This window comes from Palaemon carinicauda, chromosome 15, assembly GCF_036898095.1.
Source record: "Palaemon carinicauda isolate YSFRI2023 chromosome 15, ASM3689809v2, whole genome shotgun sequence".
Classification (NCBI taxonomy): domain Eukaryota; kingdom Metazoa; phylum Arthropoda; class Malacostraca; order Decapoda; family Palaemonidae; genus Palaemon; species Palaemon carinicauda.
The window spans coordinates 1241300-1265349 of NC_090739.1; the positions used below are offsets into that span (position 1 = coordinate 1241300).

A 24050-nucleotide genomic window follows, 5' to 3' on the forward strand; every position below is an offset into this window, starting at 1 on the left:
AGGACACTACTTGTAGGTTGAGTAAGGCCATGGCTTGCAGGTTGGGTAAGGCCATGGCTAGTAGGTTAGATTAGGTGGGGAAGTTTAGATTAGGGTGTGTTCTTGTGTGAAGGTTTGGCAGGAAATTGGACAGATTTTATAGTACAGCCGTCACATCTTTCGAACGACTAAAAAATTCCAATCTTCTATGCACGAGGGAGGAAACAGCCACTGATACAGTGAACCCTCGTTTATCGCGGTAGATAGGTTCCAGTCGCGGCCGCGATAGGTGAAAATCCGCGAAGTAGTGACACCATATTTACCTATTTATTCAACATGTATATTCAGACTTTTAACACCTTCCCTTGTACGTAGTACGGTTAACAAACTACCCTTTAATGTACAGAACACTTAATGCATGTACTACAGTACCCTAAACTAAAACAGGCACAAATATTAAAGGTGATTTTATATCATGCATTTCCTAAACATGCTAAAAAGCACGATAAAAAATGGCAACCAATGTTTTGTTTACATTTATCTCTGATCATAATGTAGAAACAAACTGGAGGTAGAGCTTTGCTTATTACCCAGACATATTTCCCATACTTTTCCCTTAGAACTACATCACATCTTCCTACTTTAGATATATAGATATATATATATATATATATATATATATATATATATATATATATATATATGTATATATATATATATATGTGTGTGTGTGTATATATATATATATATTTATATGTATACACATATACATACCTACATATATACATAAATACATGCATACATATATATATATATATATTACTGTATATATATGGGTTATGGAAAAAATCCGCGAAGTGGTGAATCCGCGATGGTCGAACCGCGAAGTAGCGAGGGTTCACTGTATACAAAGGCGGGATGTAGGCCTATATATGATAGCGGCCACCTTGATGTATGATAACGGGCGAGTATTTTGGCAGACGAAAAATTGGTGACCCAACCGCCTACACACTAACCCTATATGGTAAATTTAGCATTTTTTCCCTCCAGTTATGAACAAGCATCATACCTTTATCTTTACGACTGGGATTATACGACTTTGGCATTACCACACATTAAGCAAGGGTCTGGCCGGCGCCTTGTATATCAGCAGCCAGTTCCGTCATCGTGCATAATAAATGGAAACCAACTAACCTAAACTTCCCCACCTAACCTAAGCTACGGAGCCTTTGTATATCAGTGGCCAGTTCCTCATGCATTAATTACAAATGGACATCAACTAACCTAAACTTTCCTCCCTAACCTAACCTACAAGCTGTGTCCTTACCTAACGAGGGGGGGGGGGGCTAATGGGCCCCTGCGACCCCCCTTACACTGCCGTATTCTAAGTTAGCCATAATACATACAGGTGGCCGCTATCATACATGCACCCCTAAGCTACAAGCCGCGTCATTATCTACATAGCTAACAGGGGGGACTAACGTCCCCCGCAACACCCCATTACACTGCCATATTCTTAATCGGCCGCCAACATACATACAGTTGGCTGCTATCATACATGCCCTGCCTGGCCAATACATCGCAATAAAAGAGATTAATAAAGTTAAATTAACCTAAACTAGGATATGATTATTAGTTAACCTCTGGCCTACCTCCATTTAGTCTGACATGTCAGCTTAAAATAGAATAAGTTGAACTATGTTTACTTTTTATGTTTAACTTTTGCACCAGATATATAACTGATATCTGATTGAATAAATTAAAAGGTACTTGAGTGTCCGGTATTACCTGCTGGTGTGGCTTATATAATATCTAATCAGCAAGGTTGTTGCACAACAAATCTAGCAAACCGTGAACTTTAGCTCATGAATGAATGGCTCCCATGAGAGAAATGCTGTCAGTGAGAGACACAGGGTTGCCATGTTTTCTAAACGAGAAAAGGCCAACTTATCAATCACAGCTTTAAAAGGCCTACCCATAAGTAGAGAAAGGCCAAAAATTATAGTATTTAAGGCCCACATTTTTTATGATATTACTAAAGGCCAATCAATTTAAAAAAAGGCCTGAAAAAAGGCCAACATGGCAACCTGGAGAGACAGGTTACACCAACTGAATGCAACCAAAACAGTCGTTCTTCTTTCAACTTTACTTTATTACTGTTATTTTCCTTTAGAGTTCCCAACCTTTTTGAAATGATTACCCCAAAATTTTATTTCCAACTAATCAATGACCCCATTGAACATATACCTGGTAACATCAGATGTTATTTTGCAGCCACCTGATGAACTGTATGGATCATGTAGCCCGCTATTGGCTGCTTATAGTTAAGGATCCTAAACAAATGCAAACTTTTCCATTTTAATGGATATCAAAATGAACCATCATCAGTGCAGAATATTCAATGTAACAATATTAATAGATATTATGTAGTAATCACTTTAGGTTTGCTCTGGTTTTTCAGTGTGAGGGTTGAACTTGTTTTGCCTGTGCAATTTTCTCTATTCTGGGCTTGGTTACCCCAAAAATACGGGTCCATTACCCCACTGGGGTAATTTACCCCAGGGTTGGGAAACACTGCTTTAGATGCTGTTTTCTGGTCTTTTTCACAGTTATAATTGTTACTAGCTTAAGTAAAAACCTACTTTGAAAAAGCAGGATGCTATAAGCCCTATAAGGGATTCAACAAGGATAAACAGACCCGTGAGGAAAGGAAACAAGGAAGTGATTAAACTATATGAGAATTCAAGTGCAGTAATAACATTAAAATAGATCTTTCTAATATAAACTATAAAAGGAGACTTATGTCAGCCTGTTCAACATATTTCAGAGAGAGAGAGAGAGAGAGAGAGAGAGAGAGAGAGAGAGAGAGAGAGAGAGAGAGAGAGAGAGAGAGAGAGAGAGTGATTAAACTATATGAGAATTCAAGTGCAGTAATAACATTAAAATAGATTTTTCAAATATAAACTATAAAAAGAGACTTATGTCAGCCTGTTCAACATGTTTCAGAGAGAGAGAGAGAGAGAGAGAGAGAGAGAGAGAGAGAGAGAGAGAGAGAGAGAGAGAGAGAGAGAGAGAGAGAGAGAGAATTATATCTTTGGGAAACATAATGGGGTTGGAAAATGACTACGAACCATAAGACCTACAAGATCAGTTTGTCGTATACATTCTCAGATATTTAGAATATCACACAGAGTATTCTGTGTTAATTATCAAATTCACATTATTGAAGCACTTAGAAAACAAGAAAGACTTCAGTTTCAGCTTGAAACCCACTGCCTTAATAAAATCTTCAGTCTTTTGAATCTCTAGTGAAAACTTATTGTATAATCTTGGGGACGAAAATTTGAAAACTTTCTAACCTACAGTAGACACATATATTGGTTTCAATATTTTAAAACCATCTATAACTATTCTCGTGTCGACACTGTAGAATATAATTGCCTACATGGTGACTATAGTTGTTCGGCAATGCTTCCATTCTAAGTGACTAACTAGTAGTTCAAGAATTGCCTATTCTCTCACTCTTGAAATAAAGGATATTTCAGAAATAGGTCTGTATGAACTTAATTCCTGATATTGGCATCGGTTCAATCACACAATTTGTTTTCTCTCTCCTCTTAATATTATTGATAACCTTATATTTTGTTATGTCAAATCTCGTTAATATTAGCTGTTTATCTGGTACAGCACCAATATTATATGGATTATATGTAAAAGACCCAATTATATAACTTATTCATGCCTGTACTGCTTTTTAGGTAGTAGGTTGGCCAGTACACCAGCCACCCATTGAGATACTACTGCAAGAGTTATTGGGTCCTTTGACTGGCCAGACAGTCCTACATTGGATCCTTCTCTCTCGTTAAGGCTCATTTTTCGTTTGCCTACACATACACCGAATAGTCTGGCCTATTCTTTCCACATTCTCCTCTGCCTCCATACACCTGACAACACTGAGATTACCCTCAAGGGGTTAGAGCAGTGTCATTGTTCAGTGGCTACTTTCCTCTTGGCAAGGGTAGACAAGGCTCTTTAGTTATGGTAAGCAATTCTAAGAGGACACTCCAAAATCAAACCATTGTTATCTAGTCTTAGGTAGTGCCATAGCTCCTGTACCATGGTCTTCCGCTGTCTTTGAGTAGAGTTCTCTTGCTTGAGTGTATACCCAGGCACACTATTCTCTTATTTCCCTTCCTCTTATATTTTAAAATTTATACATGAAAGATTTATTTCAATGTTGTTACTGTTCTTAAAATATTTTATTCTAATTCTTCATTACTTCTCGTATAGTTTATTCATTTCCTTTCCTCACTGGTCTATTTCTCTGTTGGAGCCTTTAGGCATATAGTATTCTGCTTTTTCAACTAGGGTTGTAGCTTAGCATGTAATAATAATAATAATAATAATAATAATAATAATAATAATAATAATAATAATTCCCTCCTTAATTGGTTATTACATCACCAAAATTAGTATAATTATTATCATTGTAATTAGCTAAGCTACAGCAATAATTGGAAAAGCAGGATGCCATATAAGCCCAATGGCTTCAACAGGGATAAAATTTATCATTAACATCTCGTTAAAATACATAAAACCGTCTTGGCCAGCCTTTTTGGGAAATCGACAGTAGTCTTGGCCAGCCTTTTTGGGAAATCGACAGTAGTCTTGGCCAGCCTTTTTGGGAAATCGACAGTAGTCTTGGCCAGCCTTTTTGGGAAATCGACAGTAGTCTTGGCCAGCCTTTTTGGGAAATCGACAGTAGTCTTGGCCAGCCTTTTTGGGAAATCGACAGTAGTCTTGGCCAGCCTTTTTGGGAAATCGACAGTAGTCTTGGCCAGCCTTTTTGGGAAATCGACAGTAGTCTTGGCCAGCCTTTTTGGGAAATCGACAGTAGTCTTGGCCAGCCTTTTTGGAAAATCGACAGTAGTCTTGGCCAGCCTTTTTGGGAAATCGACAGTAGTCTTGGCCAGCCTTTTTGGGAAATCGACAGTAGTCTTGGCCAGCCTTTTTGGGAAATCGACAGTAGTCTTGGCCAGCCTTTTTGGGAAATCGACAGTAGTCTTGGCCAGCCTTTTTGGAAAATCGACAGTAGTCTTGGCCAGCCTTTTTGGGAAATCGACAGTAGTCTTGGCCAGCCTTTTTGGAAAATCGACAGTAGTCTTGGCCAGCCTTTTTGGGAAATCGACAGTAGTCTTGGCCAGCCTTTTTGGGAAATCGACAGTAGTCTTGGCCAGCCTTTTTGGAAAATCGACAGTAGTCTTGGCCAGCCTTTTTGGGAAATCGACAGTAGTCTTGGCCAGCCTTTTTGGGAAATCGACAGTAGTCTTGGCCAGCCTTTTTGGGAAATCGACAGTAGTCTTGGCCAGCCTTTTTGGGAAATCGACAGTAGTCTTGGCCAGCCTTTTTGGGAAATCGACAGTAGTCTTGGCCAGCCTTTTTGGGAAATCGACAGTAGTCTTGGCCAGCCTTTTTGGGAAATCGACAGTAGTCTTGGCCAGCCTTTTTGGGAAATCGACAGTAGTCACAGTACAGCCTTCCGTTCGGAACTTCCATTATTAACCAGAAACTAAACATTTTTGTGGTTGTTTCTAAAACACCAGTTTCTCTTCAATAGAACTCGCCGCAGCTGAAGGAAATTGTCAAAACAAAAGTACTCGTACAAAGTGGAACGTAATTTAGTGGCACAGACTCTTGGTGTATTTTATGGCTTAGGTTTAAGTTACTGACTTATTAAAATGGCAACTCAGTATGCTGAGGTAGATATACGTATATTCATGTTTGTGCATATGGTTATTTTTTTGCATCTAATAGAAGGTAGCCTACATTAGAATAGATAAAGTAACGTACTTAAAGAACAATAATACTGTATAATCTATGGCCTGTAAGGGCTATATTTGTTTGATCTAGTTGAGACAAAGGGCCAGCCTAAGCTAGCACCCTAAGCTAGCTGAGACAAAGGCACCCTAAGCTAGCTGAGACAAGGGACCAGCCTAAGCTAGCTGAGACAAAGGGCCAGCCTGAGCTAGCTGAGACAAAGGGCCAGCCTAAGTTAGCACCGTAAGGTAGCTGAGACAAAGGGCCAGCCTAAGCTAGCACCGTAAGGTAGCCGAGACAAAGGGCCAGCCTAAGCTAGCTGAGACAAAGGGCCAGCCTATGCTAGCTGAGACAAAGGGCCAGCCTAAGCTAGCTGAGACAAGGGACCAGTCTAAGCTAGCTGAGACAAAGAGCCAGCCTAAGCTAGCACCTTAAGATAACTGAGACAATAGGCCACCCTAAGCTAGCTGAGACAAAGGGCCAGCCTCAGCTAGCACCCTTAGCCAGGTGAGACAAAGGGCCAGCCTCAGCTAACACCCTTAGCCAGCTGAGACAAAGGGCCAGCCTCGGCTCGCTAAATCAAAGAGCCAGTCATAGCCGAGTACTTGGAGTCTTTGAAGTTCGTTGGGACAGAACGGGTGTAAATTTTCAAGTTATGACAGAAAAACCACATTTTAAAAGGGAAACAACCACAAGAACACCACATAAATTAAGGTTCCTCACCTAACCTAACCTAGGAGCCATACCCTTACCTACTTACGTACCAGGAGGCTTCGACCCCCCTTATACTGCCATATTCTTATCTCACCCTAAGACTAAATCTCGCCCTATGTTTGCTTCCCAACCTGCTTCACTCCTGGCTAGGTAACATTAAATTATATTTCATAAATCATAAAACTAGCTTCAAACCGAAATAAAATACATTTGACAATTAATAAGAAAGTTTACACCTATCTCAACGAACTATGTACATTCATCCCGAGTTCTCTCATTAGCCATGCATTTTGTTGTAAGATTATCAAGACTAGCCAGGGCATAGCAATATTAACTGTTAATAGGATATTACAATCTTTTCAAATATATTACCTGTACCTACCAGTATATAGTCCCTTTGCGTCAATAGACGTAGGAGGAGATGATGATATAGTTATCAAAGTGATATGTCGTGTTTTATGTATGTAACCATTTTGTTGGTGCCAATAACTTTTTTTTTCCAAAGTACTTTTTAAAACCATAATGGAAGGATCCCAGAAAGAAAGAAATCATATATTCTGGATGGAAAACTATAAAATTAGGGCAGTTATGATTAAATCACACCAAAACCAATTGGAAATATATATAATTCTTGTGTGACAAGGGAAATCATGGTCATTGGGTGGGGAAAACTTGAGGGAGGAAATGGATACTGTACATTGTAACCTAACCTAGGTGGGCGGAAAGTCCTCCTTACTAACCAGTGGGTTCTGGAAACCCCCCCCCCCCCCCCCCCCCGAACAGTAAGCTTTCAGATCTTCTTGGACCTTAACATTAATAAGAATTAGGCTATCCTAACAATTGAGGTCATCATTTGTTTGGAAACAAACTGTAAACTTGAGAGGCACTCAGTAGAGTGCAGACCTCTGCCGTAGCGCTTATTTCTCGACCTTTTGCTTGACCTTGACCATGACTTTTGACCTTAAGATGTATTAATTGGCATGGATTTTCATACACTCAAATATGAACCAAGTTTGAAGTGTCTGTGACAACGATGTCCAAACTTACGGCCAATTACGTGAATTGGACATTTTGCTTGACCGTGATCTTGACCTTTGACCATGGCCTTCCAAAATTTAATCATTTCCAACTTTTTATGTAACAGTTCATCCCTCCAAGTTTCATTACGATTAAAATTGTGGCCAGGAAGCTGTTCACAAACAAATGCATACAAAGAAACAAACACACAAACAGGGGTTAAAACATAACCTCTTTCCAACTTTGTTGGCGGAGTAATAAAATAGTTCTTAGCAAATTATTTCTGTAAATAAAATAATTCTTCAGAAATAATTTCCTGAGAAACAGATTATCAGTTTCCTGATGTTCTCAATGGTATTCGTAAATAAACGTTTGTTGCATGTCTCTCTAATTTATGTTCATCGTAATTCTTTGTCTGTCGTTTATATATTTACAATTTTTGCTATAATTGTGCTGAAAGATGCATTTAGTGTCAAAATTACTAAATATGCCAAAAGCATAAAATTTGCCCACAAAATAACACGGATGAGAATATGTCATGCTGGCCACCTCTGTACATTTACTTTTTGAAAAAACTTTAAAATTCCATATTAAAAATAGTCCCTTTTGAAAGTGACCTCTATACATTGGTAAAATAATACATATAAAATTGTGAAGGCTAAAATTTTCTTTTAAATGGTTCTAAAATGAAAGCAAATGGTGGAGAAAGAAAATTGTAGTAGGAATTTGAAATAACCCCAAAATAATGATGTATTAATGGGACTGAGTTGTGTCCTTTAATACATTACTTTAGCTTAAAAGGACAATATAGTACAGTACATCTGTACTGTACCATATTTAGTTGTTCAATTTTCTGGCACTAAGCATTACTTTCCTAAATATTATAATGCTGTACTGTACAGATTAGTTTTGTGCCGTAATGTTTAAAAAAAATATGCTTTTACACCTTAGAGGTAACAAAAGTTGCACCCATATAGCCAGAATTAGTACTTAAAGTCTTGAGATCATTTTTCGGTGCTATTATAGTATGTTATCTACCGCCGATTTTGCTATCTACCACCCGTCTCTGACTATAGTATGATACCCACCACCAGTCCCTAAAGGTACGGTTTACTTGCTAATCCGCCTCTAATAAGGAGGATCACTACCGACTTAATAACCTAACCTAACCTAACCTAACCTTACCTAACCCAACCTAACCTAACTTACAAACTGCTTATAATTATGCACCCATGTCCTAATCTAACCTAACTTAACCCAACCTAACCGAACCTACAAACTGTTTATAATTATACATCCATGTTGTCCTTCCAATAAATATTATTAAACTATCATTAAAGTCCAATGAGGATAACATACTGGTGGTAAGTAATCTGTTTGATAATTCTCATCAAACAGGAGGATTAACATTGACGGTAGATAACATATTTTGTGGTAGATACCATACTATAGTAGAAATTCGACGGTAGATAGCATATTATAATAGCACCCATTTTGCTTTACAGTATTTTCATGACTCATCTCATCAATTTCAGGTTACTTCTAGGAGATCAAACTGGTAGCCTACCACGATTTATCTATTTTCATGATTCCGTAGTGGAAATTTATATGACGTTTTCAAGTCGTTTCAAAAGTATAATTTAAATTTTCTAAATCTATAATATTTTCTCACTCCAGGATCAAGAAGTCTTTGAAATTGTGGATTTCACCACAGCGTCAGAATGGGAACGCTTCATCGCAGCCGTGGAAGAGGCTGTTCACGAGTGGCGATTAGCTGGGGAAAGGATTTTGTCACCTCTAACAAAAGGTCAATTGGCTGTTGCTAGCTGGAGTGAGAGGTCTGTCGTAGTAAAGTTTGCTGGTAGGTATACAGTGCTGTTTTGAATACAGCTATTGTTCTTACTATCAATATTACCTGCTCATTCTGTCATGTATTTTAATTTGCCAATTCTAGTATTTAGTACAGTATAGCCTTATGTCAAACGTAAATATAAGGATAACTTTTCACATGTAGATAACAACTATACAGTATTGAAACTTTCAATACTGTACTCATAAAACCTTAGTTTCAACACTCAGGTATTCATATATTAAATCAATTGCCAAGAGCATGAAATTGATACACTGTATTCAATCTTTATTTCTTATCTTGTGATATGTGTTTGCAACATTATTGTTAAGACAAATCACCTACTTCCGTATTCCTTTCCATACCCTTTTACCATTATAATGAAGAATACATGGGTAAAAATAAGTATTGGTTCAGGAAAAAATAAAGATGTATAGAAGTAATGGTAATGGTAAAATATTATTGTTGTTATTACTATTACTAGCCAGTTTACCAGCACGATTGGAAAAACAATGGCTTCAATAGGGAAAGCAGCTCTGTGTAGAAAGGAAATAGAGTCGTGAATAAACTATGAGAAGTAGAATAAAATGGTGAAAGAGTAACAACATTATTTAAATCAGTCATATATAAACTATGAAACAAGACTTATTTCAATCTGTTCAACAGGAGAGCATTTGTAACAAGTTTTAACTGTTGTAATTCCACCAATTTAACTATCACATTAGAGAGATCATTCCACAATCTGGTCACAGCTGGAATAAAACTTCTGGAATACTATGTAGTGTTGAGCCTTATGATGGAAAGGGCAAAACTGTTAGAATTAACTGCATACCTAGTGCTACGTACTGGACGATATGGTCTGGAAAGATCGGAATGCAAAGAATGGTCAGAGAACTAACAGACGACAGTGCCAGAGATCATATCTACACCAGGGATAAGGAATTTATTAGACCGCAAGTTATTGTGTAACAAATAAAGATGAGTCAGCAGCTGAAGACCAGACAAGAAAAAATATTCAAAACATGGCAGAATGGAAGAACAGATTAATCACCAAAAGTTTCTTAAAACCTTGTATGAGCAGCTCAGACGAGTGCCTCCTAAGAGAAACCAAAGTTTCTGAACATGATAGATACCTGTAATCATACTGTCCAGAAACAACTGTAGTCCACGAATATTAACCCTTTTACCCCCAAAGGACGTACTGGTACGTTTCACAAAAGCCATCCCTTTACCCCCATGGACGTACCGGTACGTCCTTGCAAAAAAAGGCTATAAATTTTTTTTTTTTTTTGCATATTTTTGATAATTTTTTGAGAAAATTCAGGCCTTTTCCAAGAGAATGAGACCAACCTGACCTCTCTATGACAAAAATTAAGGCTGTTAGAGCAATTTAAAAAAAATATACTTCAAAATGTGCTGGGAAAAAAATAACCACTTGGGGGTTAAGGGTTGGAAATTTCCAAATAGCCTGGGGGTAAAAGGGTTAAATTATGTTAATGATACTGACATAGTCTGGGATACACTGCTCCAAGATTTTTCTCAATACAGCTCATTCAAAATACAGGTACAAGGAAATCCATTAGAAAATTATTTTGATTCATCTCTATATAAATGAAAAGAAGGTTAGTACAGAATAATGAATACAAACATAACATGACTAGTGTACAGTGAGGTTATCTGTCGATACATCCTAACTTAACCTTGCCTATGATTTTGTTATCCTATTAAATATCCTAAACAAACCTAACCTACCTAGGACCCAGTGAATAGAACAGAAAGGTTTAAAGAAATATTTTATATGTTGTTCATAGAAAAAGAGAATTACATAGTAAAGTTCTGATAAAGTACGATGTGCATAACTTGATAAACGAGAATTAAATAAATATGTCTTCATATTTATAATGGTTTTTGCTAGTTATGGACTGTTATCTCTGATAATTTTTTGTTTACACCATGTTACTGTTTATTCACTAGATGGCACTAGAGTATGTTGCAATTTGCATCAACTAAAAATTTATTTAAATTTATATCTGTATTTTTTCCAGACTTCCCTTTTAAAATGACACATCATTACATGATCACTGAAACAGTGGAATCGCCACCTGAAGAATCTGAGCCCAGTGCAGGTAACTTTATTTTATAATGCAGTATTGAGCAGAACTTCTAGACTAAGTAGGCTAAAGTAATTGTTAAATGGTACCCGTATGGTTAAGTACAATGTAGGTAACGTACAGTACCTGTACGGTTTGGTATAATATAGGTAATGTACAGTACCCATACGGCTCAAGTACAATATAGGTAACATACAGTACCCGTATGGTTAAGTACAATATAGGTAATTGTTAAATGGTACCCGTATGGTTAAGTACAATATAGGTAACGTACAGTACCTGTACGGTTTGGTACAATATAGGTAATGTACAGTACCCGTACGGCTAAGTACAATATTGGTAACACAGTACCCGTATGGTTAAGTACAATATAGGTAACATACACTATCTGCATGGTTAAGTACAATATAGGTAACATACAATACCCATATGGTACAATATAGATAACATACAGTAGCCATATGGTTAAGTACAATATTGGTAACATATAGTAGTTCATAGTGAAGAAACGTCCTTTGCCGAGTGTTAGTCCATTTGAACAGTTTCTACATGTTCCATGATTTAGTAGATCATTATTAAATTCTATGTATTTTTTTCTTAGTTTTCTGTGTTATTACATATAGATTTTCCCTGAAATAATAGATATCTTTAGCTTGCTTTTGTATTTTTTCCGATGAGAATGAGTACAGTATCTGTAAGTTTCTGAGATTCGTTGTGAAAATGTTTTCAAGTTTTGTTTGTGTGGTACAACTCATTAAAATTTAAAATTTTATATGAAGCAGTGACACTTAATTCTCATACTTTCAGAATATGAAAGTGAAGAAGAGACTGAAATTCTTCCACAAGCTTTAGATGACCTTATGAACAGAGAAAATGATTTTCCTGCTCGCGCTCATTGCCTTGTTCGTTGGTATGGCTTGAGGGAATTTGTGACTATTTGTCCAGAGAATGCCAGTCAGCCAATAGTGTCCCCCTCAAAAGCAATGCTGCTGTTATCATCACTTACAATTGCGGCAAATAATACTAACTGGTAAAGAAAAATATTTTTTTGAATGAATCTGACCTATGGTTCCCTGCCTCCATTGCCAAAGCTCTTGTCTTGTCAACATCTATCATTAAAAAATTTAAATAATTTTCACTTTATCTCATTATAGTGGACTTTCCCTGATTAAAGTGTGGTGCTCTATGATAAACAATATTGCCTTGGGTACTCGTCAAATGTCGGCGGTCTTTCTGCAGAATTAGTCTTCTGAAGTATTTTCATATCTTTTGTTTATTAGATACTGTATCTCAAATGAATGCAGGTATGTCTTCTGCAGGTTTTAAGATGTCCACTTTTTATGCTGAATCTACAGTGAATAGGCTTCTTTTAGGGGATGAAAAACTGCATTTCCTTTGTGCAGGGCTACAATGTGATTTAAAATGTAGATGTTCGGAATGTGTGGAGTTCTCAGATCAGCTGGTAGAAGAATATGTTGAATTTGTTTCGAAAAGGGTTCATGTTAGGAACTAACCCTAAAAAGAAAGAGAATAGTAAATTGGTGGAAGGTTAAAAACAGGCTAGGCAAGTTAATTTGGGTGGTGATGTATAAATAGCAGACTGATGTAAGGAGTGAAATTGATGGCCACAAATGTCATTTTACAGTGTTCACAGGGAAGCTTTCTTTTTTTCACGCACTCAAATCTATTTAACGTGACTCAATAGGTAGCTATGATGTCTTCCAACAGAATCACTGACCTAACCTATTTAGTTTCAAACCCTAGGTTATCATCTGCTAATGTGTTGCCAAGTGGTTATACCATTCTAACTTTTGATTGTAATGATGGTTCTCAGAGTATTATAGGATTCAATTGAAGAAAAAAAGACCAGTTGTCTTTCTCAAAGGTAAATTACAGTCAAGAATCACACCAATCTTAAGTGAGTTGTATTAGAGACATTGTCAATGCAAAGATCAAGATGTTAATGAGCCACTGTCTTTGACCCACTTACAAACATACTTTGAGTTTTGTTAGGGTTCAACTTCATCCCCCATCATTTTCTGCATGTATTAATTTCAGCTACATCTCCATTAAGGGATTCAGCTACCAACAGGTCTAGATTCAGGTGATGGAACTGATGCAAAGAGAGTAGTAGTATCTGCATATGCAACAATATTTTTTTCCAAGTCAAAACACAAATGAGTACATACAGTAGTATGTGAGTAATGGGTTGAGAACACTACCCTGAGGAACACCAGATATTACATTTCTGTAGTCATTATGGTGCCAATCAGCAATTGCGCATTGCTAGATATTGTTTAAATATGCAATGATGATGTTAAGAAAACATCCAACTACTCCCACCTGTTCAAGTTTGGAAACAAGGACCTCATGACTAACATGGTCAAAAGCAACGCTAAAGTCAAGGTCAATGATACCAAGTTCTTGACCACAATAAAGGTATTCCTGTACATCACTGGAAATTTTAAGTAGAGCATCACATGCTCCAAGAACTTTGCAAGAGCCAAACTGCAAACTAGGGAACATATAGTACAACATAAAAATATCTATTTAGACATTTAATATGTTTACCATAGCTAGACAGTCCTCTACCTATACCAAGAGGAAAATAGGCATTGAACAATGATAGTAGTTTACTATTTAAGTGGAGAAGAATGGTTTGGTTTGCTTGGTGTTGTCAGGTGTATGAGGAAACAGGTGAATTTGTAAAGAATATGCCAGACTAATTAGTACTTGTGCACATGTCGGCAAAGGAAAAATGAGGTGTAACGAGAGATGAATCCAGTGTTATATTATCTCGTAACTCAAACAACCCGATGACACTTTAGTGGTAGTATCTCAATTTGTGGCTTCTGCCTTGAGCACCCTACTATGTGGTTCAGCTGATTCCCCCTTTCCACTCCCTAATTCCTTTTCATTAGTGATGTCATGAAGTATTTTGGGTTAGGGTTAGACTTCAAATATGAAGCGTACCCAAGCCAATATTGTTTGCCATAGAGCACCACGTGTGGATTGTCCACCTTAACATACGTGCGTAGACAGCTGACTTGAGGGAGAGTGGGAACTATTATTTTTTAATGACAGATGTCGAAAAGACAAAGGTTCCGAGAAGGAAGCAAAGTGAACCACAGTTAAGTATGGATTTCATAAATGTTATTATTAAAATTCCATTTTTGTAACCTTTGAGCCGTCATGTCGTATGTTGTACAGTATTATCTTTTCAGTTACTATACTGCAAAATTTGAAGTTTCATCTTAAGAAATTGTGAATTAAATTAATTTGGATTTACTTTATTGTATTCATTTTACAGTAAGTTAAATTTGCTGTGAAATACAAGAACTGACTGAAATATTTTACAGCAATTTAATTTTGATGAATAATTTCAGCCAGGTGCCATTGTTTGTCCAAGTACGTAGTCTTCTTGAAAAGATGTACCTGGGTGTAGGCGTGGGAGCTGGAGTACGTACAGACTACAATATGGTTTATACTAAAAGTCCTCCCCGACAGTGCACTCACCTTGCAGGTAAAGGGACTGTTTTGTGGAAATAACAGTACTATATATTAAAATACTTAGTTTTGTAACTATTCAAGTTTACTTTGTTGTGTGGTGATCATCCGACTTGTTTTTATTATGATTTGAATTATCTGTCTGTAACTTTAACCTTCTGGAAGCGTTGTAAACATTATAGAGGCTGTCTGAGCAAAGATCTGGCAGTAATTTTAGCCTTCTGGAAGGGTTGCGTAAGGACTCAAGATTTCTGTTTTCTATATTATAATATGTCAAATGTGCAAGAAGATAATTTTTGCACTAAACAGATTTACCAGTGAGCAGTCAGGAGACTTTTACAGTGCACTATCTTTACCAGTATTTTTTATTGATTATTTTAGCAGTGTATAATTTTTGTGTTGCTTGTATATTCTTCATAAACTGATACAATGCAGTAGTTCCAAAGGTCATTGTTGTTTGTTCAAAGCTCAGTACTTGAACCAAAATTGTTTAACTGGGCTTATTTCACTCTGTCTCAGGACTCCTGGATGTGTTCCGAAGCAAGTTACAGTACACTGTTAACTCCCCACCTGTCCTGGTTTCCGTGAGATTTACTTACGTTCTCTCGGAATGGCCTCATACGCTGTGGACCCAACAGCCTCCTGACTTTGATGCCACACTGACAGAAGTTGGTTTCTCAGATCTCGGTAACCTACCTTTTGGGGCGCTAAGTGATCCTGTCAGGTAAGGTTAAGAAAAATCTAACTTGACTTGGTAATTTTAACCCTTTTACCCCCAGGCTCTTTGGAAATTTCCAACCCTTAACCCCCAGGGGGTTATTTTTTTCCCAGTACATTTTGCAGTACAGTATATTTTTTTTAAATTGCTCTAACAGCCTTAATTTTTGTCATAGAGAGGTCAGGTTGGTCTCATTCTCTTGGAAAATGCCTGAATTTTTTCAATAAATAATCAACAATATGAAAAAAAAAATTTTTATAGCATTTTTTTGCAAGGATGTACCGGTACGTCCATGGGGGTAAAGGGATGGGTTTTGTGAAACGTACCAGTACGTCCTTTGGGGGTAAAAGGGTTAATTGATAATAAAGTTTGCTCAGATTATTACAAATAATATTTTGCCCTGATTTTTTATATCAAAGACATAAGGTTGGGGTGCTAAGTGATCCTGTCAGGTAAGGTTAAGAGGAAAGGTTAAGAGAAATCTATCTCAACTTGGTAATTCTAACTGATAATAAAGTTTGCCCAGATAATTACAAATAATATTTTGCCATGACTTTTTATATCAAAGACAAATAGTTTGATCCTTCACAATTCATATTAATTATTATTTATGTTGATAATTAGAATTGACAGATGCATTAAAACTTGTCGATATTCATATAATTAAAAGTAGTACATACTTTACTGCTGATATGTTTATTTCTTTTTACAAGCAATATGTACTTTAAAATTAATTTTTTCTTTTTGTTTAAATTGTAGCGAATTGCACCTGTCAGCTACTTGGCCTTGTGTTAGCGAAGATGTATTAGTCGACAGCGATGTTTACAGTGATTTAGATCCTGGCTCTGCCCCCATATGGAAAGCTCGTCTAGTGGCAGCAGCTTCACCTCCATGCCTCTTGTCAGAATACTTATTGGAATTTCTTACCATTTGCCGTAATAACCAGACAGTCACGCAAATTCTTGGACCTGAATTTAGCCAAGAGGCTGATGGTAAGTGAAATTCACCATCATCCTCATCATCATCTCCTACGCCTATTGATGCAAAGGGCCTCGATTAGATTTTGCCAGTCGTCGTCTATCTTAAGCTTTTAAATTAATACTTCTCCATTCATCATCTACTACTTAATGCTTGATAGTCCTCAGCCAACTCTTCTAGTGCCTTGTGGAGCCCAGTCGAAAGTTTAGTGAACTAATGTCCCTTGGGGAGTGCAAAGAGTATGCCCAAACCCTCTCCAGGCTATATAATTTTATGATTTTGTATAAAATGTAATCATAAACAACAGCTATTCTTGTCATATTGCTGTAAGAGTTGGGGTATATCCTTAATATTTAAGAAAAAAAATAATAGTTGGTCTATTTCAAATTTTAACCCTTTTACCCCCGGGCTCTTTGGAAATTTCCAACCCTTAACCCCCAAGGGGTTATTTTTTTCCCAGCACATTTTGCAGTACGTATATTTTTTTTAAATTGCTCTAACAGCCTTGATTTTTTTTGTAGAGAGGTCAGGTTGGTCTCATTCTCTTGGAAAATGCCTGAATTTTTAAAAATAAATTATCAAAATTATGAAAAAAAATTTTTTATAGCATTTTATTGCAAGGATGTACCGGTACGTCCATGGGGGTAAAGGGATGGGTTTTGTGAAACGTACCAGTACGTCCTTTGGGGGTAAAAGGGTTAATTGCATTAGCATTTCCAGCTTGAGACCGTAACAATTTTCCTTTGATTACTGACACTGGTAAAAATAACCAAGCAGAACAGTACTGCTTAGGTAGCTGTAGTCCTAATAGGGGGCTGTGTCAAAATGTAGATGGTGCTAAAGGTTATTTACAATGTCCTTTCAGCTACAGTTACATTAATGTCTTGTCTTTTACTTTTCATATCTTCCTTTTGGTCTCTTACTTAGCTGTTCAAAATTTTTAACTTCGCTTGCTCCAGTTTTCTCCTTTCCTTTGAGAACTTCATTTTTATTTATAAGTCAGTTTAATAGGACCAATGGCTCCATTTTTTATACTTTAGGGCTTATCCAAAAAACTAGTTTTTTAAATCAGAGATGAGTTTTTTGTTTATCGATGAGGTTAAACAACCAAGCCTGATGAAATTAAAGGAAATTTAGACAAAGTAAAAGTAAGAAAAAATGCAGTAGGGGTCAAAAGGATACTGCAAAAAATTTTTTGTTACATCATTAACCCTTTTACCCCCAGGCTATTTGGAAATTTCCAACCCTTAACCCCCAGGGGGTTATTTTTTTCCCAGCACATTTTGCAGTATATTTTTTTTAAATTGCTCTAACAGCCTTAATTTTTGTCATAGAGAGGTCAGATTGGTCTCATTCTCTTGGAAAATTTTATAGCATTTTTTTGCAAGGACGTACCGGTACGTCCATGTGGGTAAAGGGATGGCTTTTGTGAAACGTACCAGTACGTCCTTTGGGGTTAAAAGGGTTAAAGTGTGTTTATGTAAGTGACAGCCTCCTATAGGGTCATTTAGGATTACAGTACTTCCTTCAACAAGCCATATGCTAATCTAGAAACGTGACTTGGTGATCTTGTTAAACTAATTTATAACAATACCAATTATTCAACATTTGCTCACCTCAGCCATTTCACATAATTACTGTATACAGTACCTGTAGATGTACTTTCTGCCCTGAAAAGATTCTAGTCTAATTGCTGTACCTAAATTCCATTGACTTTTCAGTAATCCAGAAAAATAACTGAACAATCTCTTTCAGATAATACACAATTTACCTCGGCTTTGGACCGATTGACAGAATCTTCTGTGCCAACTATATCCAAGATGGTAGGTCGTGTGCATCACAAAAAGCGACCAAGTCAGTCATCAAACAACCATAATGGAGAAAATGGGCCGATAACAGAGGATATTTTAGTGCCTATATTAAATTACCTCTTCCCAGATGCTGAAAAGGAAGACATGAGTGCACCTTACCCCAGCACTCTAAGTCAGGTACCAGAATGGGTAACTGAGAATGGACAGACAGAAGATCATCCTTTAAAGGTAAAGACTGTGATGTCACAAAATATGGGACTTACAACTTCAGAATGTTTTATGTGGGTAGATATTTCAGTTAAGGTTACTGCTCAAGTTACCTCTATGTAATATTTTATCCCAATTTCTCTCCAGGCTGTGTTAAGCAACATGAAAAGCAGTGGGGCTGATGGATTAATATGGCGATTAGCCATAGTCCTGTGTCATGTTATTCACTCACTAGGTGGCTTACCGGCTGCAGCACACCTTTGGCACGAGATTGTACTGGAACTACGTTTCCGTTGGGATAATGCCATACTTGTACCAGGTATAGGTAATGGTTCCCCTGATCTTGCCTCTACGCTTCTGCATCAAAAGATCCAGATGCTCAATTGTTGCATAACAAGAAGGCAAACCAGAGAAAAGTCTGCAGAGAGGTCAAGTAGGTGGAAAAGATTTTTTTTTTAAAACTTGATTGTCCAAATTTTGAACTGTCAAATTTATGTGAAGTAAGAATTATTTTTTTCTTCATGGTGAAGAGGATAGTCCGATGAATGGTTATGATATGCTGTTTGAATTCTTATTGTAAAATATTGAATAAGAATTCTATTGTCTCTTTTAGCTAATGAGGATGAAGATGACGATGAATTTTATGAATGTGAGGAAGAAATGGAAGAAGATGAGAGAGTTTCTAGTTGTCGATCTGCCTGGGACAAACCAGAAGGTCGTCTAAAAAGATGCGGACAGTTGCGTCTCCTGAAGACCAATGAGCAGCTTTACATTCCCTACACTCAGGAACCAGCTCCTATGACAGAGGATCGACTTGAAGAACATGCTGATGTCTTACTACGTTTGGGAACAGACACTGTAGGATCTCAACTTCGAGCACGCATGATGTCTGCTTCATTGCTATCTGATATGGAGTCCTTTAAGGTACAGAATTTAATAGTATTGTCATGATTTATAACTGTACACTTGTTTGGTAAAAGGGCAAATTGTTGTCTTAAATCTTTCTCTTTATCTAGCCTGTCTTCTGATTAGGCTTTTCATAGAATTTAAACAGCTTTCTTTACTGGAATACAGTTAGTAATTAGTGAACATATCATCAGCACATAGGACTATTTTGCTTGATCTGTTTCAGATAACTTTTAAGAAAACACATACCTTTCACATCAATTTATCCTTACCATCTATGGCCCATTTCGTGATGCTACCATATAACCTTCTGATACACAAAAAGTAGCTTAACTGTTATCTGATGCAAGCTGACAATACCTGGTTAACATTTGCTGCAAGTGACATCACTGTATTAAACAGCATCTAACTGAGTAACGAGAAGGCTCAAACATGTTTTTGCCTTCAATATTTCATAGCATAGACAACAGTATTTTTCCTGCAGAAAGCCCCCCACACCCCCAATGCCAATCATTTTTTAGAAGTTCTTTTTTGTTTTCAGTCATATTCTTCATACATGTCTAATCAATGAAAGAAGCCTATTCAACTGACACGAACTGAATTTCATGTTTTTCATCATTCAGTCTTATTATTGTAGTATCTGAAGTAAGGGTCTGCCTGTTATTTACAGGAATCAAAGGGAAATTTACTGAAATATCCTAAATCCACCATTCTATTTTATCTAGAGGTATTGTAATAAGTAAAAAGGTATAGTGATATTCATAAGCTGATATTTATGATTTTGATTTGAAATCACTCAAAAGGCAGCGAATCCTGGAGCAGTCCTGGAGGACTTTGTACGATGGTATTCCCCACGTGACTGGATAGAACAACCTTCAGACGATCCATCGCAGCCTCCTGAAGGAAGTCTTAGCACTAGGATGCAAATTCCTGGAAACATGTGGCAAGAGGTGAGTCTTATAAGTTTATATATAGGATTGTACTGTACTGTATAGTATTACATTACATAAGAGGTGCTGTGCAGTGAAAGATATTTCTGTTGTAGTTTTTCTCATTGTGCATGGTACCTTGATTAAGGTCAGGTTTTTATGAGGTCTATGATGTAAATACCTTGTATGTTTATATTTCACTAGGTTTGGGGAAGTGCAAAACCAGTGCCAGCTAGAAGGCAGAAACGACTGTTTGACGACACCAGGGAAGCAGAACAGGTGCTGCATTGGCTTGCTTCCATGGGTCCTGGTGCTGTATGTTGTCACTTACAGCCAACTATCATGCATGCATCCCTATGTCGCCTAGCGGAGGAAAAGTTGCTCTTCTCCCTTCCATCTCCGAGCAGTCTTCCACAGCCTCGTCACAATAATACTCTTGCTGCTGTCTTAGATATGATTGCACAGAGAGTAACAAGACTTTCAAGGCAACCTCCTGATACGACTAAGTAAGTAAATTATATTTGATTACAGTTGGGTTCTTGGTTGCCTTGCAGAATTTCAGACTTCCAGTTTTGATCTTTTTGCAAGTGTGCTAATGACTTTAGACCCAGACTAACTCATTGATATGATGATTAGGATCATTTTTATGATTATTTATTTTGGTTTAGTTTTTAAATACATTCTTACAGTTTTATGAAGTCACATTACAGTATACAATTGATTAGCTGATGCATGGCTTTAATCACGGTTATTCTAATTGTGGTATTAGGAATATATTTATTACCTGAAATGACCATTTCTTTCATAATGGCCAGAGGTGCCTATAAACTCTGACCTGACCTGCACTATAGGTGATACGTCTGTTGAATCGTTTCAGTGTATTAAGTAAATTATTTAGAAGACGACATTCGTATCTCTCTCTCTCTCTCTCTCTCTCTCACTCTCTCTCTCTCTCTCTCTCTCTCCTCTCTCTCTCTCTCCTCTCTCTCTCTCTCTCTCTCTCTCTCTCTCTCTCTCTCTCTCTCTCTCTCTCTCTCTCTCTCTCTCTCTCTCTCTCTCTCTCTCTCTCTCTCTCTCTCTTCTCTCTCTCTCTCTCTCTCTCTCTCTCTCTCTCTCTCTCTCTCTCTCTCTCCTCTCTTTTATTACAAAATAAGGAGATTTAAATACATTTTATCGTCGTATAATATCATTTTCTTATTCTCTTCCATTAGTTCCATGAAATGCAAGTAAGGTTCTTCAGTTGTTGACAGTCTGAATAATGCCATTGGGTTGAGGAACTCTTCCTGTAACTTTTATAACTCTTTCTATGGTGTTCACTTTTAAGTTTATTCAATAAAACCATTGGTCAGTCTTTATTTCCCTCCTCCTCTTTGCTATATGTCTCAACATGACATTTTATTTATAGGAAACAAAATTACTTCCTCAAAGTTTCAATCACTTTCTTTTGTTAAGTTTTCCATATCCAGTGTCCATTGATTTTTTATCTCTACTTTCATTCACATATTTTCCTATTCGAGTTCAATAGGCCATCAAGGCTCCCTGGTTCGACTTGGGAAAAGTTATATCTAAATCACAGCAAAGCAAGTGTAGGGAATTAAACTTATGGTGAACAATCTCTTGATGTACAATAACATTGACAAATCAAAATGTGATCTACTCAGAAAATTAACTTCAAGGTTATTGATTTTCAACTTGTGCATAACTCCTACTTCTTAAGAGTTTTCAAAGACTCTTTTACATTGAGTCCAAATGTAGATAAACTCAAGGATTTTCACTTATATAGGATGATGACATTTTGAATATTTAGTCATTACTCATAATTTATAGTCTTTGAAAGTGTTAGGTTAAGTTTGGAAGCTATTTGGATTACCTTTCTAACTTATGAGAGGTACATTTCTTGCTTTTGTTTCAAGGTACCAAGACGTGGTAGACCAGATAGCTGAAGTCGAAGGGTGTATTGCTAGGGCACAAAGTGTACGACACAAAATATTAGGGGAAAGTTCCCAATCCCAATCTTCAGACCCTTCTCCACTAGAAGATCTGGTACTACGATTGCTAGATTCACCAGAGGTTAATCTGGAAGGCGGCCCACGAGGACAGCGGGTACAGTCATCAGGAACTCTTCCAGCAGGCACGAAGAGTAAGTTGAAATAAGAAATTCTGTATTTGAAACTTTTTAAATCTTATTATTGTATCTCTAATTAGGAATTGTAGTTTGAAAATCGAAATTTTACAAATAAAATCTAGATGTGTTCAAACAAATATTTCTTTTATTTCTTTTCTTTGCTAGTGTCAAAGTTTAGTCAAAATTTTTATTCTTATATAATCGTGGTCAAGCAAGTTTAATTAATCTTTCCTATGATAAGCGGTTTCAATCTTAATTTTATTTGGTATAATTCTTAAATGGGATTTTAGCATTGTATGTTACGATAAAGAATAGAGAAGTGGTTTTACACTACAATGATTTCATTCATCTTATATTCATTAGAAAAAAGCACCTTATACAGTAGGTGTATTAAAATATAAATGTGAGTAATTAATCCTAGTAAAATTTCCTGAAATGTTTTAATTAAAGTACCTGTCATTGTTTTTCCTTTGGATAAAATAGGTTATTGCCATCATTTGTTTATATTTACCATAAACTTGTTTTGTTTGGTTCCCTTTCATATCAGAAGACCTCTCTCAAGAAGTTCCTTGGGTTTGCACAAATATATCATTATCACCATTATGCATACAATATTGTATTTTATCTTGGTACATGCACTGTATTACAAAATTCCTGCTGTTTTTGAAAAAAAAGAGCTTTTAAAATTTTCATTTCAATTTCTTGTAATTTTTGCAGGCTTCTTTATTAGTAGATGACTCCCCTGGAGACACGCCTGGTAACCAAGACGAGAGACGCACTTCATTAAAATCCGGTCATGGTGGACCAATGAGCGAACTGGGTCGGCCAGTCGGTCGTGAATATTTACTGCGAACTCTTGTGCCGTCTCCCACTACCTTCTCACGCCCTGTCCCACACCGCATGTTTGCTGTGATTTGCCCCAACGAATTCCGTTTAGCCGGCGCTTTTTCTCAAGATACAACTTTTTGCTGAGTTTATTGAAGCTTTTTTGTACAATGGATTCTTGAAAGTTTTTCTAAACTTGTATTTATAAACTGCTATTTATGCTTTTTTACTTTACCTATTGTAAATTCTTGGGAACTGTGTAATATAAAAGTTGATTGTTATTGAAAGTTTATCACTTAATTCGCAAACAGTGGGATTTATATTCTTACTTCACTGTATTTAGTGTGCTTATTTTTAATCTTGGAGGACAGTATTATCAGCGATCCATCCATCCATATACCAAGGCACTTCCCCCAATTTTGGGGGGTAGCCGACATCAACAAGAAACAAAACAAAAAAGGGGACCTCTAACGTAGAGAGTAGAGGTCCCCTTTTTTGTTTTGTTTCTTGTTGATGTCGGCTACCCCCCAAAATTGGGGGAAGTGCCTTGGTATATG

At 36.8% G+C, this 24050-nt stretch overlaps 3 protein-coding genes across 3 annotated transcripts in view; 1 reads left to right on the top strand and 2 right to left on the bottom strand.

The window, feature by feature from the left end:
• Positions 1 to 1916, bottom strand: part of LOC137654430 (xaa-Pro aminopeptidase 1-like) — a 55619-nt gene extending 53703 nt beyond the window's left edge. The window contains exon 1 of the mRNA XM_068388034.1: positions 1768 to 1916. The gene's annotated coding sequence lies outside the window, so the exon portion shown is untranslated. The remainder of the gene's footprint in view (positions 1 to 1767) is intronic.
• A 2560-nt stretch (positions 1917 to 4476) lies between these two features.
• On the bottom strand, positions 4477 to 5535 carry LOC137654804 (FMRFamide neuropeptides-like). The gene has a single exon (XM_068388755.1). It carries the CDS (start codon positions 5533 to 5535, stop codon positions 4477 to 4479), a length of 1059 nt encoding a protein of 352 aa, XP_068244856.1.
• Positions 5536 to 5581: 46 nt separating this feature from the next.
• Positions 5582 to 23915, top strand: Rab3GAP1 (RAB3 GTPase activating protein subunit 1). The gene is given in 15 exon segments (XM_068388035.1): positions 5582 to 5738; positions 9205 to 9388; positions 11422 to 11502; positions 12295 to 12517; positions 14874 to 15010; positions 15514 to 15718; positions 16472 to 16704; positions 18446 to 18729; positions 18856 to 19141; positions 19322 to 19632; positions 20418 to 20564; positions 20748 to 21049; positions 22457 to 22654; positions 22656 to 22683; positions 23386 to 23915. Coding segments are annotated over 15 exon segments (2895 nt in total). The 5' UTR covers positions 5582 to 5717; the 3' UTR covers positions 23641 to 23915.
• The last annotated feature ends 135 nt before the right edge of the window (positions 23916 to 24050 follow it).

Excerpts from the sequence above, each read along its gene's own strand:
- LOC137654804 (XM_068388755.1), bottom strand. The coding sequence starts at position 5,535 with ATGGAAGTTCCGAACGGAAGGCTGTACTGTGACTACTGTCGATTTCCC.